The sequence below is a fragment of the Camellia sinensis genome, chromosome 14 (assembly GCF_055761805.1).
Source record: "Camellia sinensis isolate YWXY chromosome 14, ASM5576180v1, whole genome shotgun sequence".
NCBI lineage: Eukaryota > Viridiplantae > Streptophyta > Magnoliopsida > Ericales > Theaceae > Camellia > Camellia sinensis.
In genome coordinates, this window is record NC_138974.1 from 116,613,840 (window position 1) to 116,625,130 (window position 11,291).

Here is an 11,291-nt window from a genome sequence, read left to right on the forward strand (position 1 = left end):
ATAACACAGGCTCGCTCGAGCGAAGGATTGGTCGCTCGAGCGACCAGACACAAAAAACCCTCGCTCGAGCGAAGAAAGGCTCGTTCGAGCCAACAATTCGAAGCTTCAGGTCTGTAACCCAGAAGCACGTTCAAGCGAAGAAAAGCTCGCTTGAGCGAAGAACTCCAAAGCATAGTTCTCGCTCGCTTGAGCGAAAGAAAGCTCGCTCGAGCCAAGGATTGCAACTCTCAGGTCTAAACCCAGACGCAGACGCACGCTCGAGCGAAGGACTTCTTGTTTGAGCCACCGGACACATCAACCAACTCTCGCTCGAGCGAAGGAAACCTGGCTCGAGCGAAGGATCTAAAACAAAGAGCTCGCTCGAGCGACAAAGTCCTCACTCGAGCGAAGACACCAAGACCTGGGCAGCAACCATTTGTTTGAAAACTCACCAAACCTGTTACAAACCTGCCCAACACATCCTATAACTCAACTATAAGGAATTAAAGGACGGAAATGAAATAAATGCAACAACACTCAACCATGGAACTTAAGTCCAAAATACTGTACATAAAGGGAGAAACCCGGGATCACTATAAGATAAGTATTAGACCGGACAAGCCCAACCCAATCTCGTACCACGCCCAAGCCTAGCCTGCCTGACCGGACAGCGGCGGCGCACGCGTGTGGTTTTAATTTTAGGTCTAATGAGTCTAGCCCACTTCACCCATAATCTCACCCTTCCACAAACTTGGGTACCCTTTGGGGCCTATCCCAAGTATCCAATGTTAAGTTTTATAAACCCAAACAATTCCTCAAGCCTTTCCAATGTGGGACAAGCACATTTTACAAATGTGTAGTAAACCCACCAAAATACATTTCCACGAACCCAAAAATGTGAGTTGAATTTTCATTCATTCGGAAATGGTTTTGAGCAACCAAATACATGAATTTATTCACTACGCAGCATTAACACATGAACCCAATTAGAAACGCTAAAAATAACGCTTGGGTCCCACCTTAATTAATACTCAAAGTTAGCAAAAAATAAGGCTATAAAAAAGTCATTTTCCAACAAATCTCAGAGTATAAACACATAGTATTCCATAGTATTGTGATTGGTGGAAAAGGTGGGTAGGTGGGGTATTGTATTGGGTGATTGAAAAACATGAGAGGGCAGAATAAATTATGATTGGTTAGGAGTATCGACATGTGGTATTCCGGGAATAGTTTATAATTTCTCGTCGGATACGAGAATGGTATTTTAAAAATTTGAAGAATTGTATCTTGAGAATGAAATGTGATTGAGAATTGAAAATCAAATGTTGGAATTGTGAATGTGAATGATTGAATTGTGTAATGATAATGGTGAATCCAGGGGTAGTATATAGTTGAAAATTTGATTAAATTAGGTTGAAACTTCATGGTGAAAGACCAAAAACTCACACGGTATAGATATTAATTTCCTTTCAACTAACAACTGATAAAGTGGGAGTGATTCTCAACTAGTAGATACACGACTTAGGGATACATCTGAAATTATCAATGAATTATATTATATCAAGAAACAAAAATGTTGTATTCATTAAATTTTACGAGATTGAAGTTATAACTTTGAATTGAAATCAGACTTGAAAATAATTGTATGTATATTGTATCACATCATGAATATGTGTGTTGTTGGATTCATATTACCAGAGTAGAAACATTATCTATTAGATGTTATGTTCATCCCTTGTTGTTTAAACTTTTGAGGTGATGATGTGCCATGACCTCGAGGAGCTGTGGATTGGTAGAAGTGTTGTGGCTCTTTTGTTTAGGATAGGCTTCCCTACATATTTCATCTTTCCATACTCTTCTTATAGGCTGAATTCTAAACCTGCACTGGTAATTCAAATCGTTTACTTTGTAGACATCGTAATAAAGGTTATTCATACAAAAAATTAACTTCATTAGACAACTATAAACATATGAATAAATAGCATTTCATTTTAAAAAATGAATGGTTTAAGTTTACAATCACATTTGTCATTCATTTAATAAAACAAAATGTGATTTTTTTTTCTTATGTTTATAAATGTTTGATGAAACTCATGTTTTATATAGATGGCCTTTATTGTGAAACCTACGAGATAAACGATTCGGATCATTAATGTGAGTTTAGAATTGAGCCCAATAAAAGAAATATGAAAAAAAATAGAGAAATAAGTTGTGGATGAGAGTTTATCCCCTTTTGTTGTGGCCTAGAGATTTTTTGTATGGCTTTTAGCCTTATTTACAAGGGATGAACCCTTTTTCTTGATGTACCCCATGGGCATCTCAATTGTAATAGACATGACATTATTTTTTGAAAAAAATTAAAAAAAAAAAAACATTAGGGTTCAACCTTTATAACAAAATAAATATTGAGTTTTTAATTTTATTAATTTAAATTCTAATTTTTTTTATTTATTTTCAATTTAAATCATTCATCTATTTTTATTAAGTAAAACTGATAGAAAAATAAAATTTTAGTTATTAAACATAATATAGATGTACATAAAATATCTAAAATATTAATTTTTATTGAGTTTAATGATTAAAATATCACTTCCTGTCATTTTTATTTAACAAAAACAAACAAATAGTTCACAATGAAAACAAATCAAAAAATTAAAATTTATTTATTTATTTTTGTGTGTAGTTTTTTTTTTTTTTTTTTTGAACAACAAAAAACGATGTTCTGAGGTGTCATCACTACATCTGTAGGCCCAGGCCCCGGGGTAGCCGACAAATGTAGCCGGACTATTGTTTCAAATCTTGTTGTTTTGTCATTTTCTTTCTTTAATTGCTTATCATTGTCAAATTATTGTCTTTATATGGATCTCGAAAATTTATGTGTGTAGAAAAATTTAATTTCGTAATTTAATAAAAAAATTACTAGCATTGCAAAATATGAAGCTTTTATTTACGTCATAGATTTAACTTTTCGCACCTATTTTTTCACTTCACTAACTATAAATTTTTAAAATTTTTATCTCTTTACAACCCGTAGAATTCCTAATATACCTCCATCCTTAATCTTAAATCTTTTTTAAATCTATCCTCTTCCACTCTCTCTTCCATTTTGTCTCACTTTCACCACCCTAGATGAGAATGACAACTTGTTAGAAAAAGAAATTGAGCGTTTGGGAGTCAAGATGGGAAAAGGAGAAGGTAGTAGCACGGATGAGAACTATGTTTTAGAGTTTTTTTTTTTTTTTTTTTTTTTTTTGTTTTATGGGTTTACTGTTTTGATTAATCTAGTCAGAATTGAACAAACTTAATTTGTTTAGCAAATAAGGATCAAGCAAATCAAGTTTGGTGAATCATTGCTGCCAAATGGTCTAAAGTTGGTCAAACTAATTAAATTTGGCTTTAGTTGTCCAAACAATCTTAAAATTCGATGAACAATGGTCTAGTAATCTTATTTTATTGAGCAAATTAGTATAAAATAATGCAAAATTATTTGATGGTTCTCTAAGGGCACAATCACATGACGTCTTAAATTGAATGTGATTCAAAAAAAGGATGAGATCCACTTATTACTGTTAGTGACAAAAAATAAAAAAATAAGAGACATAACAATTGGTGATTAATTGGGATATATAATAACACCTAACAAATTTTCCTTCACAATAGGGCCACATGGGAGGGACAGGAAATTCTCATTTTAGTATATTAAGGAGAAGTTTTTGCAATGTCCATAACATCGAGTAGGTAGGATTTTGGACAACTTATTAGGAATTTTTTTTTTTTCAATGCTTATATCTTCATAATATATTTTTATATTTTAAGAAATTTTAGTATTTAGATATTTGATCTATCAAATCTTAATTCTCATATTTAAAATATTTTATGAATAATTTCACCATTATAAAAAAAAATTTAAATCCTTAACAATTTAATGATATAAACATTTATATTTGATAGTGTATATGTTCATATTAACGTGTGGATATTCACATCACGAAATATTGAACATTCATACTACACCCTATTATTATTAGAGATATTTTGATAACTATATCATTCATTAAACTTATTGAAATATATAAAAATAATTTAAATAAAATAAAATAAAATAAAATATAAATATATAAAAAGAAATTTATGAATAAATGTTCTTACAATTTTTTATTTCAATTTTTTTTTTTTTTTTTTTGTCTTCTTAAAATTCAAGGTGGACCATCCATCCGTCCATCCATCAATGCATCAAAGGCGTCGGGCAAACCCTAAAACGTGGCTTCCATGCATGGATTGGTCCGGAGCAGCACACGTTGGGCCTAAGATTACATATTGGTTCTTAATTCCCTACCCTACTGCTACTACTACTACTTGATTGAGGTTGAGTTGAGAGACACAAACAAGCAGAAGAGAAAGAGAGAAGAGAAAAAAGTGGAAAGCTCAATTGGCACTGGGTAGTAGAGATAATGTTCTACAGAGGGTATGTTCATGTCTCAGATTTACATATATTTGTATGTACTTATGTATATTTGCGTTTCTCTATGTATGTGTATGCATATTTTCTAAGATTTATTGTTATATTATAGATACCCAGAAGCCAAAATTGTAATTCTCTGTTAAATTTAATTGCTTTTATTTCTTAGGGGTTTGTGTTGGTCTGATACAAACCTTTATAAGCAATGAGAAACTCAAGTGTTTAGCATAAATCTTTGCATGGGTTGTGTGGTTTGTGATTGGCTTCTGTTGCGTTAATGGTTTTTGAGCGGTTAGCATTGGATGAGCCTTATGCGGGTTTGACATGGTGAAACATTGAGGTGTTTTAGGCTGAACTGTGAATTGTGAATTTGTTAGATATACCCAGAAGCCTTTCTTTGATTTCTTTTTGTTATTCTTTCCTTGTTTGATGTAGTTTTGATTTGAAGATGTATTAGGAAGAGGGTAAATAATTGGTTTTACATATTCCTTACCTGGCTAATACAAGCAGATTATGTTGCTTTAATTGGATTGGAGTGGTTGAGCTTATGGCTTTGATGTTGGCTTGAAAGTGAATCATTCGATCTCTTACAAGAACTATTGTCTGAGTTTAATGAGGATAGACATAACCCATAATTTTCTCTCTCTCTCTGGTTGTTTTGTTCTGTTTTCTCTGATGAAGCATCTTGTTTAGATTTAAAAGTGCACTAGATAGATTAAAATGAAATATTTTACCGTGACTCTGACTCTAGCTCTGATGTAGGTTTCAAAATAAGAGTCATTCATACTTTCGTACAGGGTCTATAACTTATGAATTAAGTGTGTGTATATATATTGATAAGAACGAATTAAGTTGAGATATTAAGAACCCATATTTTATTTCACTTACAAAGTTTTATTATTGATTCTATGTTCAGGAAAAGGATTTGAAATTAAAACTTTAGAGTTGTAACAGAGTAGAGTAATGTAGATTTTTGGAGATAGTTCTGACAAGTGATTGTTATTTGTGTTTCTTTTGTGGATTTATGGGTATGATGTAGATATGGAGATGTTGGCAATAGGTATGAAATGGGTCCAAAGCGGCAGCGGGTGATTGATCAGGGTTCTTCATATGGGACTTCTCCTGGTTCTGGTTTTATGTATAATCCTTCTCCTTATTTCTATATTGGCCAGCCACCTCCTTTCCCTGTTGTCCGACTTCAAGGCCTTCCATTTGACTGCTCGGAAGCTGATATTGAAGAGTTCTTCTATGGTCTTGACATAGTTGATGTTCTTTTTGTCCACAAGAATGGGAAGTTCACAGGGGAAGCTTACTGTGTTTTGGCATATCCTCTTCAAGTCAATTTTGCTCTTCAGAGGAATAGGCAGAACATTGGCAGGAGGTATGTCGAGGTTTTCAGAAGCAAAAGGAAGGAATACTATAAGGCCATAGCAAATGAAGTTTTAGAGTCACATGGTGGTTCACCTCACCAAAGTGTCTCTAGAGCAAAATCATTTGATAATGGAAAGGATTCAGCTGAACACACAGGGGTATTGCGATTGAGGGGATTGCCATTCTCAGCTGGCAAGGATGATATTATGGATTTCTTTAAGGATTTTGTACTTTCAGTAGACTCAATTCATATTACGGTTAATTCGGAAGGAAGGTCAACCAGGGAAGCTTTTGTGGGATTTGCAAATGCAGAAGATTCAAAAGCTGCAATGGCAAAGGATAGAAAGACACTTGGAAATCGCTATGTAGAGCTTTTCCCTTCATCGCATGAGGAGTTGGATGCAGCAATTTCGAGGGGCCGGTGACTATTTTTTAAATTTTCTTTATATAATTTTATTATTTTGATATTATATATTAGTTATTAATATTATGTTTAGCACTAGTATGATATTTGGATTTTGCTTTAGTAGTTTTAGTTTGACTTGGAAGTAGTAAACTTTTGATTTCTTGTTTACACGTCAAGATGTCTTTTGTTTAAGAAAAATTACTGAGCAGCTATGCCTTATATCTGAGACTGTATTCAAATTTTAGTTTATTTGTATCCAAATATTTAGCATCACAATCATCCCTGTTTGCATCACATTGTCCATAACTTTGCCAGCACATGTCCTTGTCACTGTTTTTAACATCCTGTCGCTGTCACTACTAGGAGTCTTGTACCATATTCACCACATCCATACCCATTCTATTACATCATGATTCCATTCCAACATGATCACTTTGTCACTGTAGCCACAAGCATTGATATCACTGACTGCTGTGAACAACTCACTGACTCTTCTTGTACTCAATCACCACAACTAGTGACGAAGAAGCTGGAGTTGAAAACTTGGTTTATTTTTCATTTAAAATTGGTATTTCAGTAACTCTTGTAATTGGTTGAATTCCTTTTCCTTGAATGATTTTTGAAGCCTCAATCGCAATTTTTTTAGCTGACTGCTCCCCTATGAAATTTACATGAAAAAATAAGTTTTAAAACTATATATATAATTATGGCTAGAAAGAGGAAGGTAACAGAAGATTAGCGCTTTTGTTTTTGTCATTTGATAGAAAACTTTAATGAGCAAATATGAGATACTCAAGAGAGGAATTCTAGATTAGAAAAAAGAAAAATGTGATAATATAATTATGGCTATGGACTTAAAAATATGATAACTTTGACTTAAATTAATAGTTAATGAGTGATGGTTGATCGGTAGGTAGTAAATAAAGACAAATAACACAAAAAGTACTACATTGCTGGAACACTTGTGCTATTTTAGCACAATAAATACTGCACACAAGTGAAGCGGCTCGTAGCAAATCTGTATAAAGTGCACTTTTACGGTGCTAAAAATAGTACAAAGAAATACTACACCAATGGAGATGCTCTAATGCTCCATGTAAAATATAAATATAATATTATACAATAGAAAAACTCAATAGTGAAAGTTAACAAAGTTGGATTTTAAAATAGATTGAAAACTCTAAAGAGAATAAATAAATAAAAGAAAAAGTTAACTTTACATGTGTCATAAAATTAAATATATAGTTGCGTTCTGCAATGGTAATAAATAAAATAAAGAACAACTTTGGACACTTCAAAATAAAATAAAAGAGCTATATAATGCCGGAAGTTAAACGAAGAACGTGGAAAAACCATGAAAATAAACAGAAAAAAGGGTTGAAAGCTAAGAAGCACGGACACTTCTAAGAAGGTGATGTATCCATGTCGTGTCCGTGTCGGACACTGACACTCTTTGGACATTTCTTCGACACGTGTTCAACACTCTTCAAAATGTGTCCTATTTTTTAATATTTTTTAAACACCCGGACACTCTTTGGACACTTCGAGAACACACGTGTGTATCTCGTAAACACACGTGTCTATTGATTAGACACATGTGAAACTAATTATAAGTTTAAACAAAACAACTTTAGATACATATAAATTTATAGGAATTAGTATCATATTGCATTTTTTATTATCTTTGAATGATATATTCATCTATATATAACATATAATAAATATACAAAATTATATATTTCAAGCGTGTCGTGTCCTGCATTTTTTGAAAATTAACTTGTTGGCGTGTCTGTGTCGTATCTATGTCGTGTGTCTGTGCCCATGCTTCTTAGGTTGAAAGTCGTATCATGTTTCAGTATACAATTACTATAAAAAAAAAAAAGATGAGAGAAAAGCATAAATAGAGTAAAAGAAAAGGATTCTCCAAGAAACCAAAACAAAGAGAATCAAACGAATAAATAGATCGTAGGCTATTTTACTATATGTAGAAAAAGGGGAAAAAAAATTAGGAATGACAATCTGATATAATTTTGGCATTGTTAAAAGTGGAGGATCTAAGTTTCCCCTTGAGGAATTGGTTCTTAGTTGACAAGGACTTGTTTCTTATATCTATAATTAATTTACATTTTCCTATCTCTTACTCTATTACGCATGAAATGAAATGTGTTATTTTTTCTCCTTTAGGAGTTTATAAATCTGAAAAGGGTATAATATATTCATTTGTCAGATCCAACATTTCTTGTAAACGAAAATCTTCTGATGAGGGGAAGGATTTAGCTGAACAGCTGGCAAGGGTGACATTTTAGATTTCTTCAAAGATTTTGTGTTGTCGGAAGATGCGATTCACTTGACATTTAATTGGGATGGGAAGCTAACTGGTGAAGCATTTGTGGAGTTTGCTGGCATGGAGGATTCAAAAGAAGCAATGGCTAAGGATAGGATGACTCTTGGGAGTCGTTATATAGAGCTGTTTCCGTCATCATTCGAGGAGTTGATTGAAGCACTTTCAAGGGGACGGTGACTTTATTCATCCAAAAAAAAAAAAAAATTACTGACTTTACATTTTTGGCCTTTTAAGTTGCTATTTTATACTAATGATATTTTACTTGAGGTATAAAGATATTTTTTGGTGTGTTTAATTATTTGCCAAAACTTTGGAAGAAACTTATATTGCAAATTACTGCTTTAGAGTTGTCAATCTTGGTCAAATCAGATTATGACAGCCAACTTGTCACTTATGATGCTTGTATGTTGCTCAAGTTAGTATTGAAAAGCAATAATGGCTGCATTATCAGAGGATGATTTAGTCAGGATTGTACCTAAGGTTCCTTGGGAAATAGACTTGATATAAGCTTTTGCCTCTTCTAAAGGGTTTTTTGCTCAATTTTTTATTTTTTTTTATTTTTTATTTTTGAATTTTTTGATTAATTTTTTGAGATATCAAGTAATCAAAACACTTGTATGTTTCATTTGCAATGCTGCTGGACTTTTTAAGGAATGTTGATTAACATCCACTGGAGTCTGCATATTATATATCTAGCATTGATGGTAAAAGTTCAGTTGTGTGTTTATGCATTGAAGTATTGTTACAACTACCTTGATGCTTTGTTGTTGTGGGGTATCTTCAGCACCTATGACCTTCAATGATGCACCCTGTTAACAAATCAAAATCTTATAGGTGTTATTATTGGTGTTTTTGGTCCCCGCTTCTTTAACTAAACGGGCCGGTCACTAACAATTTTTTTCTTTTTTACTGCTGAAGATTCCCTTGAAAGAAATGTTTGTGTTTTTGAACTTTTTATACCGTTTTTATAAGGATTACAGAATATTCAAATTTATAGCATTTATATTAGGACTAGAATATTCAAAATTATATTAGGACTAGAATATTCAAAATTATCAATGTATTTCCTATTTAGAATTTTTCGATCTTGGAAATAGGAGCCAACAATATATAAATATTTGTGTAATCTTTCAATGCAATTGATTTTAATTATGAGAATTTGAGATTTCATTTGGGTGATTTTGCTTAAAACTTACTAAACAATCATGTTTTATTTTCTGTCATTATTCAAGTTCATCTTTCCTCTAATAGTGACATTGGCTAAAACGTTTTCACTTTTTGTACTTTCATTAGTTTGGTTTTAGAGCTGAGGAATTCTACACTCTTTTCTTACCAGTTATTCAATTTATATGTTTACTTTTGCAATGGTAACTAACTTGGTAATGAATGGCAATGCATTTATTGACTTTTATGTCAGGTTTGGCTTGTGTTGATTGACTTTTAGGCCCCGTTTGGGGACTTACTTTTTTTAGTCAATTAGCCAAAAAGTTACTAAATTAGTCAAAAAGTCAACAACTCATACCAAAAAGTCAAAGATTCTTTTTTCTCTCTACTTTTTGCACATCTTTTCGTAATTAACCAAAAAGTCATTCCAAACATACAAGTTTTTTTTACCTACCATTTTAGCCAAATAGCCAAAAAGTTACTAAATTAGCCTGTTCCCAAACGAGGCCTTAGTTTGGGAAGAGGGGCTGACTTGGGTTTGGGAGTATTTTAGTCCCAAAAAAATAAAATAGGTTTTTTAGTCTAATAAGACAAAAATTACATCTAACTCATAATTATTACATTTTTTCTTTCACAAAAAGTCAAAAAATCTTTTCCAAACGAGGCTTTTTAGCCTCAGGTTAAAATAATTAAAAAGTCAGAAAGTTAACCCACTTTCCAAACGAATCCTGAATATTGTCACAATTATTTCTTATATTTTTTATTATCATTCATGTTCCTTTTAGGAGGGTTTTCCCAAAATAAGCTAAAATACCAACCTATTTCCCAAACTAGGTCTAGTTTGGACGAATTTTTCAAAATAAGCTGAAACGCTATTACAAATCACGCTTTCACCGTTTTTGTGGCCCTGACGTGGAAAATTTGTGAAATCGTAAAAGCGTGGCCACAAAACACGCTTACAAACCACGCTTTTAAGGAAATCTGTTTTTGTGAAGAAAACGTGGTTAGAAACCACGCTTTTAAATAATATTGTTTTGTAACCAAAATATAAGACAAGTAGGGAGATAACTCAAATGGTAGTGCTCCTCCTTTTCATAGGAGAGGTATGGGGTTTAATCCCTCACATCTCCAAACTCTTGCTTTTTTTAAATTCAATTCAATTTTATTTTTTTTCCTTCCACTTACTCTATACTTTATATATTTATTATGTAATTTTTTTTTATCAAAAAAGTAAAACATTTGTTTGGTTAACTAATATTTATAATAAAAATTATATTTAAAATAAAAAATAAATTTTTAAAAAAAATTATTTTTTATTTTATGTGTTTGGTTACGATTTGAGTGTAAAGTTTTGAAAGTGGTGTGAAATTTCGAGTTATGTGGTTTTAATTTTGGGTCCAATAGGTCTAACCTACTCCACCCATAACCTCACCATTCCACAAACTTGGGTACCCTTTGGGGCCCATCCCAAGTATCCCAAGCTAAGGTATATAAACCCATTCAAAACCTCATGCATTTCCAATGTGGGACAAGCACATTTCACAAATGTGTAGGAAACCCACCAAAAA

General features: G+C 32.4%; 1 protein-coding gene across 2 annotated transcripts; it reads left to right on the forward strand.

Moving 5' to 3' along the window:
- Nucleotides 1–4,168: 4,168 nt before the first annotated feature.
- Nucleotides 4,169–8,913, forward strand: LOC114280423 (uncharacterized). 2 transcript variants are annotated; one of them, XM_028222792.2, is made up of 3 exons: nucleotides 4,169–4,444; nucleotides 5,478–6,230; nucleotides 8,443–8,913. In XM_028222792.2, exons 1-3 carry the CDS (start codon nucleotides 4,431–4,433, stop codon nucleotides 8,519–8,521), a joined length of 846 nt encoding a protein of 281 aa, XP_028078593.2. In that variant the 5' UTR covers nucleotides 4,169–4,430; the 3' UTR covers nucleotides 8,522–8,913. The 2 variants fall into 2 exon arrangements, with proteins under 2 accessions (XP_028078593.2, XP_082763378.1); XM_082907252.1 differs by having other exon boundaries at nucleotides 8,400–8,634.
- Nucleotides 8,914–11,291: the final 2,378 nt, after the last annotated feature.

What these genes read in the sequence shown, in the direction of transcription:
- LOC114280423 (XM_028222792.2), top strand. An exon ending in GCAGCAATTTCGAGGGGCCG is followed by an intron (nt 6,231 to 8,442) that starts GTGACTATTTTT and finishes TTCATTTGTCAG; the next exon opens with ATCCAACATTTCTTGTAAAC.